At 41.0% G+C, this 24,473-nt stretch overlaps 1 protein-coding gene across 1 annotated transcript in view; it reads right to left on the bottom strand.

The window, feature by feature from the left end:
- The window catches only part of LOC102733438 (rho GTPase-activating protein 26), a 234,960-nt gene that overhangs the window by 92,810 nt on the left and 117,677 nt on the right, over positions 1-24,473 (bottom strand). Inside the window, exons 7-9 of the mRNA XM_081825602.1 lie at positions 18,955-19,042; positions 17,248-17,306; positions 15,468-15,573 (exon numbers count right to left, since the gene is read on the bottom strand). Coding sequence (XP_081681728.1) covers positions 15,468-15,573; positions 17,248-17,306; positions 18,955-19,042 — 253 coding nt within the window. The remainder of the gene's footprint in view (positions 1-15,467; positions 15,574-17,247; positions 17,307-18,954; positions 19,043-24,473) is intronic.

Below are 24,473 nucleotides of genomic sequence, written 5' to 3' on the forward strand. Positions count from 1 at the left end.
GCTCCATGCAGAACGTGCCCTCCTCAATACCCACCACCAGGCCAACCCATCCTCCCACCCCCCTCCCCTCTAGAACCCTCAGTTTGTTTTTCAGAGTCCATCTTCTCTCATGGTTCGTCCACCCCTCCGATTTCCCCCGCTTCATTCCTCCCCTCCCGCTACCTTCTTCTTCTTCTTTTTTTTTCTTAACATATCTCAGAGCAGTAATTTTTATGTACAACCAAAACGTTAAAGGTGCTCTAGTTAAAATTATGACACAGGTGTTTTAGGTAACAATGAACTTCAATGCAACAATTCCAGTGTTAGAATTAAAAATCACCAAAGAAGAACAATGCAGCTTTAAGCTATCAAAGCCTTGTTATCCATTACCTAAGTTAGACCTCCTCTCTTCCTGCCTTCCCCAGCATAGTCAGGGCACCCCCTAGGAGTTCCCACAGCCCCTACCTCACACCTGGGCAAAAGCACACAGAGCCATGCTGTGGTTTACCTGTGGACATGTCCACACTCCTCTCTAGGCTGTTCCTCCTAATAGGGAAGGCATCGTATTCACCTTTGATACCTGTGTCTAGCACAGTGTCTGCCACGCTGTAGGCACGCGGTGAGCATCTCCTGAATGAGTTAGCATGTCTCAACACGTCTGAGCTCGAAGACATCCAAGGAAAAAGAGTCTCTAGCATAGAGTTGGCAGACCTGTTCTCTAAAGAGCCAGACAGTAAATATCTCAGGCTTTGAGAGCCATGTGGTTTCTCTTGCAGCTTCTCAACCAACCAATGTAACTCAGAGGCTGCCACAGGTAACATATAAATAATTAAGTGTGGCTCTGTTCCAATAAAACTTTACGAACATTAAAATTTGATTTTCATATAATTTTCATGTCATTAGCTATTCTTATTTTCCCCCCACTATTTTAAAATGTAAATAATCACTCTGAACTTATGAGCCATACAAAAATCAGCAGCAGGGTTTTCTAACCCATGTGCTAGTACAGCTGGGCAGAGATATGTAGGAACATCTCAGGATACCACACAGGCTGGAACAGACTGAGTAGAAGACAAGAAGAAAGGAGTCTGTGGTAGATGGGTGGACCCTCACAATACCTGAAAATAGGACAAAAAGATACAACACAGAAACAAAAAACAATGGAGTTTTTATTATCTTTCTTTTAAACTAGTTACACTGTAACAGGGAAGCTCACATTCAATTAACTAATGGTTAAGGAATTGAGAAAAAAACTGGTATATTTAAAAGTCGTTAGTAATAGTAGTTGGGGGAAAAAAAACCCAAACCTTTTCAGGTTAAAGTTTTACTACCCTCTCCAGCATTGTTAAAATGTATTCTCCGTTGTCTCTGCTGCCCACTCTCAGGTAGAAATACAAATGAGCAGAGAAGCAGACAAAAGATTGGGAACAAAAGCAAACAAAAGGGGTTCTATCTCAGAGTACCGAAGGATTGACTGTCCTGTCTTGTCCTACCCAGTCCTGTGCATAAAATCATAGATGTCTTCAAATTTAAAAGGACTCAGAGTCAAAACGCTGCTCCATTCGTTAAAAATAACTCTTTAAATAGCACACACGATCATTTTATAAAAATTCAAAACCAAAGAAGCCAAGGGGGGGCGCCTGGGTGGCTCAGTCAGCTAAGCATCTGCCTTCAGCTCAGGTCATGATCTCAGGGTCCTGGGATGGAGCCCTGCCTGAGTCAGGCTCCCTGCTCGCGGGGAGTCTGCCCCTCCCTCTCCTTTTGTCCCTCCCCCCACAGCCCCTGCTCGTGCTCTCTCTCCCACTCTCCCTCTCAAATAAATAAATAAAATCTTAAAAAAGAAGAAGCTAAGAGAAGAAAACCCAAGTATCTAGAGATAACAGTTAAGATAATGGTGGATAGCTCCTTCTAGAATGTTTTCCTTAACTGCATTGTATTTGTGTATGTCTGTGTATGTGTACTTTTTTTTTCTTAAAACAAAAAGAATCATCATTTTGTAAACAAAGAAATTTAAGATTTGGTAAACTTTCTCAAAATTGTGCATAAAATGAGCTTGTAAAAAGTCAGGCATTGGACATCTCGTCTTTTGGGCCAATGCTCTCTCCTACCACCTCCTAACAGAAATAAATAATTTGCATCTCGAATAAGTGCCTTATACATAGCAGGTGCTCAATAAATTAATACATTCTGAAATGACTGATGCTAACAGTGCTGTCCCATTTCTTTTTCTCAGCCCAGCTCTGTCCAAGCTAGCTTTTCAGAGATGCTCTTTATTACCACTAACACCAAAGAGCATAGCTTTCAATAGGCTGCCAAATCCCAAAGTCCATATGGGAACAAGGACAGCATCCTTTAATAATAACTGGCGTGTAACTTTGAATTTCTGCTACTGGAAAGTGCTTCACTTTGGAATGTTTCCTTTTGGCTTTATTTTAAAATGAACCATTATTCTGCTCCTTTACCGATTTGTTCATGAGGGATTCATTTTTGGATTCTTCCCATGTCCTAAGGGGTAACATTAGAAGGACCAGTAAGTATCAAGACATTTGCATAAAGTTTGCCTTAATTTTCAATGGAGTAAGATCAGACTTAACCATGACTAAAAAAAATTCTGATGGGCCTATTCATGTCCGGAGTCACAGTGCATTAATGACATGACAAGGAAAGGATAATCTAGGCTTAGCCAACAATTTCTGCTTCATTAACTGTCTGGCTAGGGCCAGGTAGCAAGATCCTGTGAGACAGTCCGACTATTTTGGAAGAAAAATCTTGTATCTGGGCAGTATGCTAAGCAGGTTAAGTGGCAGTTCTAGTGAGAAGGGAAGTATAATTCTTTTTTTTTTTTTAAAAAGATTTTATTTCTTTATTTGAGAGAGAGACACAGCGAGAGAGGGAACACAAGCAAGGGGAGTGGGAGAGGGAGAAGCAGGCTTCCCGCCAGGCAGGGAGCCCGATGCGGGGCTCGATCCCAGGACCCTGGGATCATGACCTGAGCCGAAGGCAGATGCTTAACAACTGAGCCACCCAGGCGCCCCGAGAAGGGAAGTATAATTCTTAAAGAAGCAAAATGTCAAGGTTATCTCTCAAAAGAACAAGAAAACCTGATTAGCCAGCTAGACAGAGAGGCATGCTTGAAATGGAAAACTGCCATTTGCCTGGTGACTTGAGGGAATGTGTTTAAATGGTCCAGTTTTGGGCATTGATGCATCCAGCTAGCACCTTGACTCCATCAAACTCCACTGGGATGTCCCTGGGTCTAGGGCACATCTGAAGACATGCTCTGAAAGGATGCCCAAGGCTTTTATGAAGTGCTAGCTCATGCAGAAAGCAAACTACGCATTCTGGGGAACTGAGCTATGTAACCAGGTATTAAAGAAATACCTGAATGCTCTGTTTGCTGTTTTTATCATTATGATGGTCCCATCTTCAATATAACAATGCATAACAGGGTCTCCAGGAACATACAAGATCCACCAAAGAATTAATATTTGTGCCAAGGCCTGAAGCTTTCAATACAGAATAGGGAATCTCTAAGGCAAAAAATTGTGTTTCAGCAAACACAACAAACACCTGGTATTTTTATCTGCCTGGCATCCTTTGAATAATGGCATCCAGTTTTCCTCAGATTGCCCCTCTCCCGTTACATGTGGCCCTACCAAGAATGTCAGTTGAGAACCCCACTACTGCCTCACCAGAGAAGTGGGTGCATTACTCAAGAGACGCTATTACAACTCTCTTTAACTAGGAATGTTGACCTGCAGTGGAATCCCAAGAGGATAAATGTGGTCAGAGCTGAGACATTCCAAAGGTAGTGCTCCAAAGGGGCTACACATGAGTTCCCTGGTTATTTTCCACCTCTTATTTTATTTATTATTCAGCAAATATTTATGAGTGCCTCTTACTATGTACAAAGCACTGTTCTAGATGCTAAGGATACAACAGCACAGAAACAGACAGAAATCTCCAACTTCAGGAGTCTACATTTCAGGGAGAAGAAAACAACAATAAACAAGTCAAACAGAGTATATTAAACAGTGATACATGCTATGGAAAAAATTAAGCAATGCTGGTGGGTAGGGAGCACAAGGGCTGGCAGTTACAATCTTGGGGCAAGACCTCACTGAGGAGGGGAAGGAAGGGAAGGCAGATCAGGCCTAAGGACTGAAGGGCTGAGCCATGGGGCATAGCAAACAGGACTAAAAAGGAGCAGCCAGGAGGGAGGAGGAAAACCAGCAGAATGTGGTATCCTGGAAGCCAAATGAAGAAAAGCATTTCAAGGAAAGAGGGAGTGAGAAACTGTGAAAACCTTCAGAATGATCAGAGAAGGGAAGTCTGAAACTGATTTAGCAACACCAACATGACACTTTTCAGGGGAGGAGTGGGTGTAAAAGCCCAAGTGGAGTAGGTTTGAGAGAGGATTTGGGAACAGCAACACAGACAACTATCTGAGAGATTCTGCTGAGAAGAGCAAGAAGAAATGGCGGGGGGGAGGGGGTATCTAGAAGGAGATGCGAGATCGAGAAAGGTTTGTTTTTTTTTTTTAAGATTTTATTTATTTATTTGAGAGAGAGAGAGAGATTGAGAGAATGAGTGAGAGGCGGGGAAGAGCGAGAAGCAGACTCCTCGCAGAGCAGGGAGCCTGATGTGGGGCTCGAAGGCAGACACTTAACCGACTGAGCCACCCAGGCGCCTTCAAGAAAGGTTTTTATTGTTTTTGTTTTTCATTTGTAAAGGATCACAGAAATCACAAATTGTGAATTTTGATATCTGTCTCAACAGAGAAAGTCTCAACACAGACTGAAAAGTTGATCATGTAGGAGACAGGGGGAAAAACTATTGGAGCCAAGTCCTTATGGATGCAATCAGGAATCAGCTCTAGTGCCCTAGGGCAGGGAACGCCTTTAGGTAGAAGCACAGGGCTGTTCCTCTAGCACACGTGGACAAAAGGTAGAAACACAGACATGGGTGTGGTAGCTTCTGGAAGTTCTCCTGATTGCATTTATTTCCTGAGTGAAATAAGAAGCAAGATCTGAGATAATCTACAAGAGTAAGAGTGAATGGCTTAAGAATATGTAGCAGGATACCAGGCACATAAGGGCCCTTGCAGTTGCTTTCCAATGTCCGATGGTTCAACTCTACATTCAATTATGTGATCGACCCGGAAGACTCCCAATAAATTCCATTCTATTTTTATTAGCCACAGTTGACTTCTGTTGTTTACAACCAATGACCTATATACCAACTCTTTCTTGAGGCCTAGGGTTACCCATGTTCTCACTGAAAGTCCTACTTTTAGGGGCACCCGGGTGGCTCAGTCGGTTCAGCATCCAACTCTTGATTTCAGCTCAGGTCGTGATCTCAGGGTTTTGATATCAAGCCCTGCGCCAGGCTCCATGCTCAGTGTGGAGTCTACTTGAGATTCTCTTTCTCCTCCCTTTCCCTCTGCCCCTCCCCCTGACCCCACTCACACACTTTCTAAATAAAATCTTTAAAAAAAAAAAAAATCTGACTTTTATAAAATAGAGATCCTATTTTATCAAGTCCTGTACACTCCTAAATGCATACGAAGACCAGCTTCCAATATACCAATAAGCCCAACAATTTGAGTTCCTCTCCCAGAACCAAGAAATAATGATTTACATTTACAATACCAAATTGGAAACACTAAAGCAGTATGCTAAACTACTTAAAAACATGTCCACTCATGTGAGAAAGCAGAAAAGACAGACACCAAAATTCAAATCCCCTGACGATTTCTTCAAACACTTTTTTGAGTTAAGCTGCAAGAGTGTCTACCAAGACAGAATGAAGATGAATACGCATAAAGCTTTCCTGAGAGTGTAGATTAATACTTCAATACAGACGTCACTAACTCAGGGAGGGAAATCCACATCAAGAGTGCACTACGGGGTAAGCTGGAGGCACAGAGAACAGTTTTTACAGCGGATGGCAGTGTTTAATCTGGGAATGGTATCTGAGAGGGCAGGCGAACTGAGGAAGAATGAAGGAAAGTGAGACTCTCCCACAAAGAGAAACATTTTGAAGATCACAAAGATGAGTGGAAATTTCCAGACCACGCAGACTAAGATGAGTCTTCATGATATAACGTGTCATCCCCCTCCAGGAAATTAATAGTTATTAAACTGCAGCACAGACAGCTGCTTCTGAGATGAAATCAGCCTTGCAACACTAAGAAGCAGAGGGTGAAGGTGAGTAGTTGCTAACCTTCCAAAGAAGTCAGCCCCACATAGCTTCTTTCAAACAGGTGCACTGCACTCTACAGGGCATTTGACTCATGAAGAGCCCTGAATACTCACAGGAAAGTGTGAAGCTTGGTGTAAGGTATGACCTGAAAGCAGGTATTAATGGGCTCTTTCTCCCAGATGACCCTGCGCTGGCATATCCCTTGCTAGGAAGGGTGAAAGCAATGGTCGGCCCTTTGGCAAATGCACACAGAGTGCCAAGAAAACAAAACTAGAGCAAAAATAAACACATGCACACACAAAAATCCAAGTGGGTAAGAGCTGTGTGTGCTACGTTGTCAGCATCAAGCCCTAAGGTTTTTGCTCGCCAATAATGGAACTATGAAGAAAGTCCCATTCCCTGAGTAAGAATGACTTGTTTTGGCTTAATCGCTTGAACAATTCTCCTATTTTCCCTCACTTTACAAGACACGGCTCCATGATCCTCCTTCCCCCATCCCCCAATTCCTCAAATAGATTATAAAGATTTTTTTTTTTTTTAATTTATTTGAGACAGAGAGAATGAGAGACAGAGAGCATGAGAGGGAGGAGGGTCAGAGGGAGAAGCAGACTCCCTGCCGAGCAGGGAGCCCGATGCGGGACTCGATCCCGGGACTCCAGGATCATGACCTGAGCCGAAGGCAGTCGCTTAACCAACTGAGCCACCCAGGTGCCCCCTCAAATAGATTATAAAAGCTGACAATTATGGAGGGTGTCCTATATGCCAGACACTCTTCTAAGAGCTCTATGTGGATTAATTCATTTAATCCTCACAACAACCCTGAGAGGGCAGGTGCTATTGCTGTCTCTAGGTTTCCCAGAAAGAAGAGTAAAATAGGTGAAGGCTTCTATACCTTACTTCTCTATGCTTTACTAGGGGGTTCACAGGGGGAGTGAGGCAGAGAAGCCAGCCACCGCCAGGTTCAAGCACTGGCACTTGCTTCATCTCTTGGGACCATCTCATGAGCGGCTAAGGACTGCTGTCTGGAATGCCCAGCTCCTACCCCCCATTAGTCAAAGGTTTCCCCTCAGGCCTTTTAAAATATCCCCTTGCTTTCCAGGTTGTGCGTGCATTGATGCCACTTGGTGTCATGCCTCCCTGGGATGGGAGGGCAGAGGCAGGAGGCACCTGGTCTGGGCATGAGGCGACAAGCTGCCAGGCTGCACCTGCATGAAGCAAGGTGCAGGTTACACCCGGTTCCCGCAGTGCTGGCTGACATACACCCAGGACAAGCCAAAGAATCTCATGTGCTAACTTCGAAGTTTCTGATAGTATTATTTGAGCTCCGTTTTCACATGAGGAGACTCAGGCATAGAGAAATAATTCACGTGAGGTTATAGAAGAGACAAGAGCAAGACCAGGCGGTCTGGCTCCAGAAATGGTCTCTTAATCACTGTGCTCTCAATGATGAGCTTCGACTACGTAGAAGTCTGCCGGCTGCCTCAACTGCAGCTGCCAGGTGTGAGCCACAGGAGTTGTGAAGAACTGGTTAGGAAACCGGTCAGTATTAAGAAAACAAGTATTACAGATAATGCTCACCATTCAGTGCAAAGAGGACACAATGGGAGTGAATCCATCACTGCTGTGCCGCCAAAGAGAGAATTTAACAAAATCAATCATGGGCCTAATGCCTAAGAAAGACGGCTCATCAGAGCAGAAATAAATGAAATGGGGACTAAAAGGGCAACAGACAAGATCAAGGAAACGAAGAGCTGGCTTTTTTGAAAAGATAAACAAAATAGATGAAACTTTAGCTAGATTCACCAAGAAGAAAAAGAAAGATGACTCAAATTCGGGAACGAAAGAGACTTAAAAAGAAAGGAAATAAAGGAAAAAGAAAAGAAAGAGAGAAAGAAAGAAATCTGGCTCTGCTAAAAGTTAGCAAAGAAGAAACAAAGTCATGTCCATGTTAGTTAATACCCTCGCTTTGATAACACCCCACAATAAATGGGGGCAGCCACTGAGAAAGGAGAAGATAGTGTCTTTCTCTTTGCTCCTCCTGGAATTTGAGAGGGAAACTCCGTGGCTGACTCTGGGGTCAGAAGAGGAAGAGGTACATCAGAGAACAGGAAAGTCATTGAAAACATTAACCCAACAGAAGTGGAACAACTCAGTGCAAACAGGAGACCCAAATCAAAGGCGCTCCAAGACTGCTGAGCATTAACAGCTTGAAGCCAAGAATTTCCCCTTGCAGAATGCATGTTTCTTAGGCTGTGAAGGATTTAGTTCTTTGAATTCAGAAATTATGATTTTTTTTTAAGAGCAAAAATCTAAACTGAACTTGTATCTTTCCTTCTCCTAACCCTAAAGGTTGAAAGGTCATAGAATAGAGAAATTCTTGAGTTGAAAAGTAAGTGAAGGTCTGGCAGCTAAGTAAGGATTGAGCTCTAATTTTGTCTACATTTCCATTAATTTAAAGTGCTAAGTTGCCTGTTTGCTTTAAAATATGTGGTTCTCCTCTTTGCAGTATCCCTTTAAATAGATTTTCCTTTCACTGTGCCAAAAATAGCTAGAGAAGGTCCTTTGAGAATCCCATTCTTAGTCTTAAAAAATACATTCTCCTCCCCAGCCCATACACATAAACAGGCCTGGAAGCACTTCTTCCTAACTTCTTCCAGGGACCTCTAATTTATCAGAAATAATATTACAGGAGAAAAACATAGCTGGTCAGGGAAGTGATTCTCCCAGCCCATTTCCGATTGTTCATTAATTATGTGATCACCCAATATCTAGCCCCTCTTTTGGGATTAGCAGATAGGAGGGCCAGGTGCTAAAAATCCAAATGCCTACCCCATGGCCAGGCAGGTGGGGGGGCACAAAAGAGGTAGACCAGACACAAGGGACAACAGGGACAGCTAGAATTTAGTGCACTGAAGAAGGCACGCCCAGGGGGTTAGGGTGTGGCCTCTAGCCAGTTGGAGCCAACTGTGAGCAAAGAGATCTAAATTTTTTCAAGTAAAATCACCCCTGTTAAAAATGTTAGAAATCTGTCCAAATTTTAAAAATGGCAACATGTGGAACAACAATACCAAACAGAATGCATGTATGCACTACTCTGGCTGGACACCCTTGTTTGCAACCTCTAAGTAAGAAACAAAAGATAAAGGAAGACAGAATGCCTGTCCCGTGGGAGTTTACGACCTAGTAGGATTAAGAAGATAGACACTTGATCAACTGTCCCATAAGGCGGAATGTGATACCTGCTAAAAGGGAGAAATAAGCAAAGGCTATGGGAGCTGAGGAAAGCGAGAGCGCCCCTTGAGGCAGAAAGGATTCTTGTGGTCAGTGACATCTGAGCTGGGGCTAAAGAATGAGGTAGACTTTGCCAGGCAGAGACTGGGGAGGAACCATTCCAGACAGAGGAAAATGAATTGCACAAGGTAAAAAGAGGGAGTTGGAAAGAGAATGTTTGAGAAATGGTCAAGAGACTCTTCATGCTTCTACTTGACAAATATTCGTTGAGTGTCTATGTGAGCCACACAGCAGGGATGCAGAGGTGATCATGAAGGGACACAAGATGAGGCTGCTACGTGTGAGAGGGTCCAGTCCAGACAAGGTGTTAGAGGCCGTACCCTGAGTTTTATCTTCAGAGCAATGGGAAAGTTTCCTTTGAATTTTTTTAAGTAAGGGAATCACATGTTGAGATCTGCAGTGCTCCAAGTTCCCCAGCTGCAGAGCATGCATTCTGTGGACTGGAAGGAAGCCAGAGTGAGCTGGGAGGAGGCCTTTGCAAGCAGTCTGGGAAAGAGAGAATACCAGCTTGGACTAGGGGGCTGGGGAGATTCAAGAGGTAGAAAGGGGTTAAAATCACCAAAACTATCAGTTCTGGGTAGGATTCGGTGAGTTAGAAGCCAAATGGGACTGGAGAATGTGGTCAACATGGCTCCATGGGGGTATCAGGGCACACCACCAGTGGCCCAGCAGCCATGCAATTCCGTACCAGCAGCAGTGGGTGTCCAGTGGTTACTAGAGAGAAGGAAGGTTTAGGAGCCAGGGTGTGTGGCCGAGGGAAGATTGCCAGAGAAGCTCACAGGAGCTTTCCATTTTAGAAAGTGATCATCTCAAAAGCACTATTTTCTTTTAAATGTGCTTTGTAAAATTCCACAGCTATTTTGCTTGGACTAGTCTTGAGGGCAAGCAAATAACTAGCTCTTCTCATGTTCAACAGTTCGTCACTAAATTAAATCTTAGCCTTCAGACTTGGGATGGAGGAAGAAGGAATATTAGAATATCTATAAGATATATGTTAATGCCAAGTATCCATGCCCACTTCCTTTTATTTTGACCCTCTTTTAAGAACTTCGAAGAATGCTAGTTAACCATCACGGTCCATCCTCCTTGGTGCCAAGGCCTAGCAATGACTTTCTTTATAACCACAGGCATTTGTAAATGAACCCAATTCACTCTCCTTCTGATCATTAAGGAAATATGAATACATCCTTCTTGATTGGCAGGAATGCCTGGAAGTACTCATACTCCAGTCACAGAAAGGTGAAAACAGCCAAGCCACTAGATGCTTAACTCTTGATAACTTGTGACAATGGAGTCTACATATTTTGACAAGGTCTCACTTGTATGCCAAGCACTTGCCCCAAATCATTTTATGATTTCTGCAATATACAGAATTTTGTCATTTTTGCAAAGCCACAACAAGTAACAGATCATCCAAATAGACATGAGACGACTGGGTAATGAAAAGAACAATAGGAATCAGCAAGTGGCAATGAGACTAAAGTTGATTTTGCCCTCCTCATTTCTCTCTCACCTTCCACCCCTCAAATCTTAGAATTTTAGTGTATGTGTGCCCATACTCAGATGTATTCCTCTTCCCTCCCAAATTGCCTTATCTGTCCCATATGTCTTAATCAAGTTAGCACACCACATGAAGATCATTCAATGGATTTAATGCTCTCCATTGAATCTTATTTTATCAAGACTATTTGCAGTAAGCATTAGACACTGCCTACTCAGAGCTTTTATACTGATATCCAGGCCTCCCACCAATGGCCCAGGGAAGTCCTGTTTGGTGTAAAAAATCATGGTGGTCCCATTCCCCTTGTTGGAGATTGCGTCAAACCAGTAAGATGTGATGGGAAGTCTGGAGAACTTCTGGGGGAAATATCATCATAGCTCTTAAAAAGAGAAACAAAGAAAAAATAATGCTTTTTCTGCCTCTGGACAACCACAAATGCGCAAGGATGCAACACAACATCTTATGACACTGACCTAGACATAGACAGCACAGTGATGCTGGCTGTGAGCAACACCATAGAAATAACCTGAGTTATTTCATGAGCCAAGAAATTAACCAACCCTTAGGGCTGATTCTGTGTAATGAGAAATAGATCCTTTATTGTTTAAGCCATTTCGAATTGGATTTTCTGTTTCTTACAGCCCAGAGCATCCTAAAGGATACAATACCTCTTTGTAGAAGCAAGAAAAGGGCTCTACCCCTTTCACAACATCCTAGCAACAAAGGAATAGTTGCTTCAAAAAAAGAAGAGACTAAGATTGATTTCTCAGTAAGTGTTTTGGGAAAACCAGCTGTGAAAAGGTATTTTTAATAGCCACTCCTGATGTATGGAGAGTCCTTTGAAATCCTCCCAATGCAGCATAAACACTGTAATAAAATGATGATGAGTCACTGTGAATGGTATGTGTGAGGATATGCAACATACTTGGAGTCATCATAATATGTAAACATTAGGAAACTACCATGAAATTTGTCTTTATTATTCATCTACTCTTATTTCTTTCTACAATTATAATATTGGGAATTTTTTGTCTTCTCCACTCCTTTTACCTGATGAAAAGGCAGAATCACATGATTAGAAGGGAACTCAGAAAACTGAGGCTGAGAGAGGTTGACTAATTTCCACAAGATCCCGGAGCTAGCTGGGGACCATTTTATTATTAAAAATGCTTTATGCAAAATAAAAAAAATGTTTTATGCATGATTTTAAAACAAAACCATTTGCTGAACACTCAATTTAATGCAATGTCAAACTGTAAGGATATGGGAAATCAAAACTGGATTTTTTTTTTTAGTAATTTGATTATGAAATCTCCTTTTTGAATTCACTGCTTTGAGCTTCTTTGTCCTACTTCTATTAACTTCCTAAATGCCAATCCTTTCCACTCAAAATCATTTCTCTCTCCTAGAAAATCCCTGCATATGGCCCATTCTCTTGGCCAGGGTTCTCAAAAGACTTTGCATCATAATTACCTGGGAAATAAACCAGACATGCAGATTCCCAAGGAGAGTCCAATTTAGTAGAGCAGGGGTGGGGTCCCTCAATATCAATTGTAAACAAACATCCCAGGTGAGTCTAGCTGCGCTTTGAGGCACATGACTCCAGACTGTATACTAGATTCCAGGATCCAAATAGAAAACATCTAGTTATCATAGTAGATTTAAGCTGGAACAACAAAAATATGTGCATAGTTGCCTATAATTTTTATGTTCCCTCGGAGGTCTGAAACAAACCCAAGAGCTCTGTGATTTGGATGCACCCTGGTAATCATTTGCTTGGAGGCTTTGAGATTTTAGCCTTTTCCCCTAAGACCTTTTTCCCTCTGAATGCATTTCTACTTGGGATTAAATATAAAATGTCTTAACTCTCTCTCCACAGCTAAAAGAAATCAATTTTAGAAAGTTTCAAAAGAGCACTTTAAAAATTGCACAATACAAAGTATCTTCTCTTTGAACCAGACGATAGAGAGATGCACAGGGCATACAGGATAGGTAATGAGAGCAGTGAACATGGGTTTTCTAGCAGATCTAGCCCTGAAATCAAAACTTAGGAAGGAAGTTGACCATTAAGTAAGTGGACCAGAGGAACAATAGCTCAGGCATATCAGAGAGTAAGTCTGAAACTGAGAAAACTGGAATCAGACAAACCCCTTATCCCAAGTTAACTATCCCTTCCTGGTCAATTTTAAAATAGGACAGTGCTGTAAATGAGAATATAGCATTTAAATGGAATCTTAGAACTCCTCTGGGTGCCAAAGCATTTTTTCAGAACTAAATAAATACTCCTTACTGGAATGAGCAATGCTCATTTATACCCATCTCCTCCAAGACACTTTTAATTCCGATCTTCTGAGACCAAGAACACAGCCTACTGAGAATTTAAGTCCGTGTGTCATAACATCGGCTCTGACCAACTCACACTATGGTCTCTATGTAGATTCCTTAAGGATTAAATGAACAAAGAAATGCCACATAACCTCATAGAATCAAAGAAAATTATTGTGATTGTGAATCAAAGACAAGACATAATGCTCCATAAATGCTATACTGTAAGTAACTCCAGCAACAAAATTGATTTGCATTTGTTAGAAGGCAAAAAGTCGAGGTCACAGCTGTCACTTGCATATTCCAGTTGTACTCCTCGTTAGGTTAGGGACAAAGATGAACTGAATTTAATGGGGTTTGGAACACAGAGGTGGACAAGAGGGAGAAAGTGAACCATCCCCCAAGAGATAAACAGGCTCAAGTGTTTAAGAGCTACCTTAACAGTTTTCGATGTTTTTTAAAATCTTTTTCTTCCCCCTTTTAAGATTCCTAACAATCTCAGGGCACTTTACAAATGGGCAGATGCAGTAGTGAGTCCGCTGGATCACTGTTTACTCTTGGTCATGCTCAGTCCTGTTAAGCTCTCATCACAATTCCACAACTTGGAAAGCCCACTGCTCCCAGCTAGTTCCGAAGCCTTCTCCTCCAGCTGCTCCCAGGAGGCTCAAAGCCTAGTGGCCAAAACAGAGCAGCCATCGAGCATTTCCACACACACTTGGCCAGAGTATGTACCCAGAACTTGCTCTGTTTCAGTAAAGGCCCATCAAGTGTGCAAAATTTTGTAGCTAAGATCTAAACCAGCTTTTCTATTGAACAAATGCCTGACTGGGTTGTGGGGAATAGGCACCAAACTGTCATCTCATAACATCTGGAGTCACTTTTCAAACCCAGTTCTCATTATTTTAAACACACTTCATCAGGATTCTTTGACATTTTTTGGGCATTCCCCTTGTAAGCTTGCACGTTCTCTGCTATGCTTAATTGTTTCTGAACATGCAGTCCCGATACCGCACGGCAAGAGAGACATTTGACCGCTAACAGAGCAATCCTTGACTCTGCCTAATTGCTTCTGACCAACATGCTACACACTCTTGCTTCTTCATAATTAAGATCTGCGGAAATCTTTATGGTAACACATACACTCTCTCTCCACAAGGCAGTATCAACATGCTTGGTAGAAATATGAAAACAAACCATCATAACCTTCCTCAGCTGACTATCAACTTATCCCAAAGAAATGACTTAATGGCATGAGCAAAGTGTGGGTAAGGACCAAATGCATAACACATCAATCAGTTCCATAGAGTGTACGGCTTAACGGTTTAAGTTAGCTGTTACATTCTGTCCTTTTTTTATACTCCAGTCTCCAATCAAGAACATTCATCCAAGTCAATGGAAGATTAGAAGGTATGCACATGTAGTCACTGACACAGCAAGGGAAGTCAGGAAGGCCATTCCCAAAACGGTCCAGCAATAGTAAATAAACAAAAATTCAAAACCATTCCAAGAGTAAATATTCTTTGCAGGACAATCAGGCCCCATGCTGAATGCCTTGCTTATCTCAGAGGGCAAGTAGGCATTTGTCAAAGATAGTTTCTTTATTCCCTAGGCTTTAACACAGGTAACTTTTAAAAGCACTGACATTGTAGATAAATAAAGGGGCTCCTACTATCCAAATCTGACTGATGAAGAAATTAAGGTCCATGGCTTGTCCAGGGCTCACTGAGTGGCTTCTTAAGAACACAGTCAACTATAGAACCCAGGCCTCTTTACTACAAATCCCAGGTCTATAAACCCACAACATATTCCTATTTGTCTCTGATCATCAAAAGAACACACAACTCCTGAAAACTGGGCTTAGTGACCTGGTTATCAAGGAGGACATATTCCTGTTTGCCCTTGGTCATCACAAGAGCAAAAGCCCCCTGACCTCTCTGCCTGGTGGCCTGGTATCTTGGGTGCTTCCCCAGCCTCCTCTGTAAGGACCATGTGGCATTTACTGCTGTTTCCACTGCAGTTAACATTTCACACATTTCTTTCCTAAGCCTCCAGCATTTCTGATGCAATAGTGGGAGAGGGAAACCTGAGCAGAACCGAGACCAGCTTTAGTGCTAAGACATGAACTTTCCAGGAGTGAGAAGAGGGTAGCATTCAGTCTTAAACCTACTTTGCCAAGTGGTTCATGAGCAGCTGTAACATCTGTCTATTTTTCTCTGGGAGCCGATGAACAAGGCTGTGGATTTCAGAGACCCGAGACTCCTGGTTTTCCAACTCTGCAAAGGAAGGAAGAAGGTAATATTTGATCAGTGTCACAGCCAAATCAGATTACAAAACAAAATCAAAGGAAACCAAAGGTTGGGCACTAACAGACGGAGGATTTCTCAAAGGTTTAAGAGCCTGTTCTATGGACTCATGGCTAGAGCTAGCAGTGTTTTTCTTTTTTATTTTTTTATTTTTATTTTTTAATTTTTTTTTTATTCTTATGTTAATCCCCATACATTACATCATTAGTTCTAGATGAAGTGTTCCATGATTCATTGTTCGTGCACAACACCCAGTGCTCCATGCAGAGCTAGCAGTGTTTTTAATGGTACTTTCTGGAACAGTTCATTAAAAAAAATGACTGTCAAAAAATTCAAGCCAAAATGATGACGGGAAGAAATGGAGCCAGTCAACTGCACACTCAGAGCAAACAGAAACTTGGGAGCAGCTGGCTTCCTAGAATGACGGCTTCATTTCAAGGAAGGAAGGAACTTTATGGGCACTTGTCAAATGACAAACAAATTGTACATGAACAACATTACAAGGGTCTCGAATATCAAAACAACGTCTCAAGACAGCATCCAACAAATCAAGGGCAATGTCCAGTCATTCTCAAGTCATGTGTGACACCAACCAGCCTGGTGGAAGAAAGAAATTGCTGATAAAATATGTAAATCTTTCTGCCCACCTGCCACCTTAATCAAACCCTGCCATGGCTTGGTTGAATTTGGGTAAGTGGCTTCACTTCCCTGGGAGATAGACTGGGAGTGCTCACCACACCTATTTTTAGGACTGATGTGAGGTTTAATTAGAGAATGGTTGCTATGGGTTTGGAATTTCTCTGAGAAAGAAATCACATAAACACGATCTTCACTCCCAGCTTTCTCTCAAGTCTTTCTTCTCCCTCTTTTAAGGAGACAACTCTGAGAAGATAAGGCCACCAGAACATTAGGTACTACTAAATTGGGCCAGTAGTAGCTACCAGGACAAACAAACTTTGAAGGCTTAAAGGAAGCAGGGAGAGGCACAGAGACTATTGACATAATAGCACTGTGGAGATTCATGCCAGATTTAAATCTGGTAGAGAATCTTACTGCCCCTTACAGGAGGCCTGCCCCACGTACACAGATTCCAGTATACTTAGGGTAGTTTGCACCTAATCCCTATGTATTTTAATACCAGTAATATGACGCAAGGGACCTGGATGATATAGCTGAAGAATGATCATAAGCTGTAAATGGAAGCCATGATGGAAAGAGGACTGGGAAGTTATATAAATGGTGTCATATTCAAGGAAACACTTCCAATGCTCAATTTAGGTAATGTGCAAAGTCTGATTCATTCTGCAAAATGCTACTCAAGGGCTAGGAAAAAACCCAAGGAGTTAGAACTCCAATAATCAAAATTAGAAAGCCAAACTTGCTTTTCTTTCCTCCCCCCACCCCAAAAACATACTTCTGAAGTTTCTCTCCTCTACTGTAAATTCAATATGGTAACAGGGCCTTTGACAATCCCAGTTTGGTTTCATTTCTATTTTGTGTCCATCTCGTGAGCATGTGTGTAGGTATTTACATGCAAAATACAAAGGGTAGAAAGTATTTATTTTGGGATACTGACTGTTCTTTGAAATAGAAAAATGTATTCCTTTCCCCCCTTAAAACTCTGGCAAAAAAAAAACCACCTACTTGCTGCTTTGATGAAACTTCTTTGAAACTGGTACATCATGAGTGGTCCTGGAAGCATTCTGGGATAAAAGGATATACACCAGTCAGCTTAATAAAAACAAACAGACTCTAAATAACAGCGTAGATGCTGCCCAACTATATACAGACTAAGATCAAGGGACACAATAGCAACTCAACTTAGTCCAACTGAGTTTCCCGTTTGAAAGGGTCCTGAGATTTCCCGTGACATTTTCATGCTCTTTCTTCTTTAAGGGAATGGATACAACTACGTTTCCTAGTTACAACTAGGAAAGTGCTAATGTGAAAGTCTAGCACAAACCAAGAGATTTCCTTTTCAGTCAGTGACTCACCCATTGACAAGAGCATTTTAAGATGTGTCTGAGAAAAAGGCAACTAACTAAACATTTGTAATTACCTGTGCTTAAACTCTTGTCTTCCCAGCAGCTTGTTATCAGAATCAGTTCATCTGGAAACACTATGGGAGACTTCTGTGTTTTTGTGGCAAATTCACTAGCGAGTGTTGCTCCAGTTCTAGCCCAATGTTAGGGCTAGAACCCCTAACATTAAGCACGATATAATCAAATTTTACCTAGTTTTTTAAAAATATGTTTCATCCTTAATGTTTGTTAGCTAATCAATATCAACATGCACAAATTAAGTGCTAAATACAAACCTCTATGGTATGGTTTTGTGCAAACTACAATGATAGTATATGTGCTATGAATGTTTAATCAGTATGTTAATGAGTGTGTTTAACTATGAACTTCAGCTTTTTTCTGACAGTCCAAATAATAACCTTCGCAACAGACTATAAATTATTCTTGGCTCAGGTTTTATTTTATTCTCATCAGAACCCCTAATTTAACTCTTGATCATCACTTGCATTACATCTTACTCTTCAAGATCTTTCTATCAATTCCCCAATAGCCAGTAAAACCTGCATCACCAATTACTTTTCTGGGGCTTTCTTCCTCCTTTGTTTTTGAGCCAAGTGAATCTTCACAAAACCTGAACAAATGCTTATGCAATTCATGAGTACAGCTTTCCTCTTGGTTTGAGACTGGACCCTCACCTACCCTTCAAGTTCAGGATAAGTTTCAGTCACTTCATGAAACTGATAGGGAGGCAGCTAGAATCACCCATTCCCTAATAACCAAGGGAGGGGCAGAAAATAGAAGTCCTATCATGTACATTGTTACAAGAGAAAGAGTCTCTTCTCCAATAAAATAACGTTCTCCTATATAAGCAGAAGGAGTCAAAAAGGACATCCAATAAATTCTCATATTTAAAGGACCAATATCAGCAATATAGTCTATGTGTGCAATGCACAAAATCATTACATAGGATATGTATGTAATCATGCATTTTCAACAGAATGAGATATGTGGTTCCTTGTTTTCTTACTAGAGTATTTGGGGATTTAAGGAGATACCGTATTTTAGGTTCTGTAAGGCTAATTATCATGGTAACTTCTCATAAAGAACAAAGCTTCTTGAATCACTCATGGCATCCCTGCAAATGGCAACCCATCAAGGATGGATGACTTACAATTGGTTTGACCAGCTGAGCTAATTGCACCCACACATAAGCTGTTTCCATATCCAAACACCCACCCAACAGCTCTTTGGAGGCTGGCAATAAAACTGCTTTCTTCCTGATTGCATGATAACAAGCTGGCACCCTGCCCTGCAAATGGAAAGTCCCTACCTTAGGTAGGTCTTCAAAGCACTAGTGATCGTCTTTATCTCCCATTCAGCACAGATATCGGTCTCTGTTTCAGAAGCTGTTTTGGGGTCTAAAAAGAAGAAAAGGCAATGTGTAAACAGGAGCAGAAAATATAGCTAAAAAACAAGCACAGTACATAAAAGCATCAGCCTCTCTATTAACCAAAGAAATCCAAATTAAAACAAAAACAACACCTATTTTTTTGCTGGTTCAGTTAAGAATACGGTTAAAAATCAAAATATCTATTGCTGGCAAAAATGCAGTGAAACTGATCCTCTCATAAACTGCTGGAGGCAGAAGAGATAAAATGCAACAGTTTTGAAAAGCAATTTGGCAATATGTATCAAGAGACATAAAAATGTTTATACCCTTTGAAGCAGTAATCCCACTTCTCACAATCTAGTCTCAGAAAATAAAATAAAGCAAGACCAAAGTTACATACCCCAGGAACGTTTAATACAGGCTAATTCTTTGTAACAGCAGAAAAAATTTAAAAGGAGATAACCTAAATGTCCAATGATGGAAGAATGATTAATTTTGGCATGGCTCCCTGATAGAAAATTGTATTGCATTTACATGATAATGCTGACTATGTAACAATATGGAAAATGCCTAGATTATCATGCAATGTCAAGCAAAAACACCCAAACAAACCAAGATTTGAAAGTTTGTGAGAAACTTGTATGAACAAAGGCTGAAAGGAAATACTCTAAAAGTAAAATAGTGGTTGTGTTAGAGGGAGGGAACTGTTGTTTCTATATTTTCTGAACTATGACTTGATTCCATTACTTTTATATGTACTTTTATAAATTGCCTTAAGCCAAGAAGTGCAATGGGGACCTCCATAATTACACTGGCTCCTTATCATTCCTCTTTTGTCTCCTCTTGTGTGGAATTGTCAACAAATGTGTGTATTTTAAATGCACATGTATTATAAAGGAAGAGATCACTCTTAGAGTTAGTCTTCCTGGGCAGCACACAGCCCCATCTCACCAATGACGAGGTGATCAGAAGTGAAATCTTTCAGCACAGTGAAGACAGAATCCAGCTTTCTCACACGCAAGACTAGTCATTTGCCTCCCAGCTCTCACTCCCATTTCTTTCTATTATAGCACCTCATGTTCAGTAGGGCTGCCCTCTTCTCCCATTCCTATAGTACATATGCTTGGAGGCAGGCTCCATGCTTCCAGGGTTGGGAAATGAGAGTCAGACAGACCAAATCAAAGCACAGCATCTCTCTGACTCCATGGCTAGTTCAGGGAGAATCCAAGACCTAAGCCAGTTGGATCAGAGGGAACTTCAGGACCTTTCTAGGAGACAGGGGAAAAGCTCTCTGCTATTTCCTTTTAGGTTTATACCTGGAGGTTTTGGAAGGTTATCCAACAGTCCTAGGTGTCACCACCTAGAGCCCAAGAGTGAAGTCTGACAGACAAACACAGAGATGAAACAAGCAGAGAGAGCTTGATGATATGGGTTGAGCCCTCGTATTTTGCCCTTCCTTTTTAATCATGCAAGCCAATAAATTCCCTTTGTCCTCAAGCCAGGTGAGGTCAGGTTTTCTGTTTTTTACAATCCAAAGAGAACTATATGATACAGCAGGTAAACAGAAACAGCCACTGGACTCTTTCTGGACAGTCTCAAAGAAAAAAAGAGGTTCCTCCTACAGAGTCAACACCTTTTCAGCTGGAAAGGAAGAATGAGTCACAAGTGGGCACAATATATTTTCTATTTATTAGGAAAGAACCCACTTTCATTCAAGCAGGAAGAGTCCAAATAATCATGAGTGGATTAAGGATTTAGGCTCTAATCCCAGGTAAGGGCACAAATGCAGCTGATACCTACTGCTCTCAGCATGTTCCCCGATACATTTAATTTTTTTTTAAAGATTTATTTATTTATTTTAGGGGAGGGGCAGAGGGAGAAAGAAACTTAAGCAGACTCTGTGCTGAGCATGGAGCCTATGTGGGGCTTGATCTCACAACCTGAGCTGAAACCAAGAGTTGGATGCTTAACCAACTGCGCCACCCAGGCCTTCCCCTGCCTGATACATATTAGATGAGCCAGAAAAGGTCCCAGCTCACAAAATGTTTGGTTCCTAAAGGCAGCACGTGTATGTGTTTGCAGGTGACGCTGGGCATGAATGAAATCTGTCCTGTCACATGAACAAACAACAAACAACCTAAAGAGAGTGATTTTACTTCTAGGGTCACAGAATAGAGTTCCATCACAGCAAATTTCTGAAAAGTCAACCACGTGGTGATTCTCCAAATGACCAAAACCTCTGCCGCTTTAATTCTTTTCTTGCTTTGTCATCTCTCACTCCCTTAATGGTTTCTTCCTGCAGAAGAGTATGTACCAAAAAACTTTGCTTAGCATGACTTTTTCCCCTCCCCAACCCGAGACACATGGAGAGCTGCCATAGTGCATGGTTCCTGGATGCGAGACAACCGTTACTGTACATTTTTCTGAGGAACAAACCAACTTCTACCCAAGAAAGAGTGAGCATGACACTAAACAAGCAGTTGGCAGGTCTGGGAGTTATGAACTGTTCCACGAACCACATTTAGCAAACTAATGATTAGCTTCCATTTATTCGGGCTCTGTAACCATAGGAATATTGTGTAACATTACCGAGAGGAGAGTCAGATTACAGCCCTGCTAAAGGGCTTTTTATAGCATCGATGAGGCAAGGCTCAGAACTTGAGCACGTCCATTTTAATTCATTTAATATCCAAACTAAATTGAATACAGCCTCCCAAACCACCTAATTTTCAGAAAGTGCTGCCGATTTCCACACCTCCCTTACCGATGCTCCCCCTCACTTAGAGAAGCTTCCTGATGGCACCCAAATATGATGCAAAGACATAATTACAATTATCCTCTGAAGGCAGTACATTTCTCCCCACCAAGTCACCTGACCATTGCATTGCACTGTAAAACGGACCTAAGCTAGAGGATCAAACCAACGTACAGAAAGGCAGCCTGTGGGTAAAGTGAAATGAATGTATTTCTTCATGAATCTACTCCTACATGAATTTGGAAAAATAGGAGACAGACTGGAAGCAGTGGTTACAAGAGGGAATAGTCTCAAAAATATCACAATGATCAGATGGATCAGCAAGATCCATCTAGTCCAGAACTATGTTGCTGATGAAAACACGACAGACATTCTAGAGGAAATGATCAGGACCAGCCACCTACGTACTCCTAAATTTCCTAAGAATACATTATAATTGTATGCAAATTAATTTTTTCTCTTTAACTGAGAAAATAATACGTGCACATGGCAAAAAAAAATATTCAAACAAAACAAGTAGATAAACACTGAAAGGTAAACCTTTCCTGTGCTAGAGGCAATTATTAATAACAGTTCTGCGTATGTGTATGCTATCTCTAACAGCATATGCAAACACAAGCATATAAATACATACAGCTTTCAAAAAACATAAACACAAGTACACTATACATGTCATTTTGTGCACTGCTATTTTCATTTAACAGTATCTTGAGAAAGTGTTCCACATGAGCACACATATTTATCTACCTCACAGTAGTACTTCACTGTACCATAATGTCCCCATTAATGGAAATTAGGTTATTCCCTGAGTTTTGCTATGATAAACAATGATACAAACTACTGTTTCCTTGTACATGTCTTACCTATAGAAAAAAATCCATCAAAGTAAAATTCCCAGTTCGAAAAGTACATGCATTTTTATTATTTATTATTTAAAGATTTTATTTATTTATGACAGAGAGAGAGCAAGAGAGGGAACACAAGCAGAGGGAGTGGGAGAGGGAGAAGCAGGCTTCCTGCAGAGCAGGGAGCCTGAGGCGGGGCTCAATCCCAGGACCCCGGGATCATGACCTGAGCCGAAGGCAGACGCCCAACCGACTGAGCCACCCAGGCGCCCCGTACATGCATTTTTAATTATGAAAGATATTCCTCAACTACCCCTCAGAGGTTGTACCATTACATTTGAGAGTGACTCTTTCCCCAAATCCTTGACAATTTTCAAAACTTTGATCTTAGCCAATCTGAGAGGTGTAAAAAATCCTGTTTTTAATTTGCCTTTTTTTAATGAGGAGGAAGGTTGAGAATCCTCTCCTATGTGCCAAATTTATGAAGTATACTCACCCTTTCTAAGCACACAGTTTCATGACTTTGGACAAATGTATACAGTCATATAACACCCACAGTCAAGATAAAAGTCATTTCCATCACCACGAAAATCCCCCTGTGCCCCGGTACAATCAATCATCTCCTTCTACCTCCAGCCCCTGGCAACCACTGTCACAAAGCATAATACTTAGTTTGATCCTTTTATTACTGGATAGAATCAATTTTATGGATATCCCACAATTTGTCCATCCATTCATCAGGTGATGGACATTTGGGTTGTTTCCAATTTTTTACTGTTATGAATAAAGCTGGTATGAATATTTACATACAGATTTTTATATGGACTAAAGTTTCATCTCTTGGGTCACTTCCTAGGAGTGGAACTGGGTAAAAATATGTAGAAGAGGTCACATAGTATGTTTAACTTTATGAGAAATTGCTAAATTGTTTTCCAAAACAGTTGGGTCATTTTGATTTCCCACAGCAACCTGAGAGCTCTAGTTGCTTCACATCTTCATCAACACATGATATGGTCAGGTGTCTAATTTTGAAATTTTAGCTGTCCCAGTAGACATGAAGAAATTTTTTTTTAAATTTGCTTTTCTTTAATGACTCATGATTTTGCTCATCTTTTCATGCACTTTCTGTCCATCTGTGTATCTTCTCTGGTAAACTATTCAAATCTTTTACCCATTTTAAAATTGAGTTGGTTGTGTTCTTATTAGTGAATTACTTCAGTTATTTTTAATATATTCTGGATACAATTCATTTATCAGATACATATCTTACAAAAGATTTCTCATCTGCAGCTCTCAATTTCTTTTTCTTAGTAACTTTTAAAGAGCACAAGTTTTTTATTTGGATAAAGGTTAGTTTATCAGGTTTTTCTTTTATGTTTCCTCCTTTTTATATTCTATTTAAGACATCTTTTCTAAATAAAGGTCACCAAAATTTTCTAAGTTTTCTTCTACAAGTTTTATAGTTTCAGCTCCTAGGTTTAGGAATATAATCCATTTTGAGTTAATTTTTAGATATAGTTAAAGATAAAGATGGAATTTTTCCCATATAGCTGTCCAACTGTACATTTGTTGAAACGACTGTCCTTTCCCCCACAGAACTACAGTGACACCTTTATCAAAGATCAACTAACCATATATGTGTGGGTCTTATTTCTAGATGCTCTTGTCTGTTCCACTCATCTGTATGTCATTCCCTAGGAAATACCATGTGATCTTTTCCTTCTGTAAATGTTAGTTGTATTTTCTTTACTGTCTTTTTTTTAAAACGATTTTATTTATTTATTTGAGAGAGAGAAAAAGAGGGAGAGAGCACAAGTAGGGGGGAAGAGCAGACGGAGAAGGAGAAGCAGGTTCCCGGT

The sequence above is a fragment of the Leptonychotes weddellii genome, chromosome 7, assembly GCF_054177405.1.
Source record: "Leptonychotes weddellii isolate Sample4059 chromosome 7, ASM5417740v2, whole genome shotgun sequence".
NCBI classification, from domain to species: Eukaryota; Metazoa; Chordata; class Mammalia; order Carnivora; family Phocidae; genus Leptonychotes; species Leptonychotes weddellii.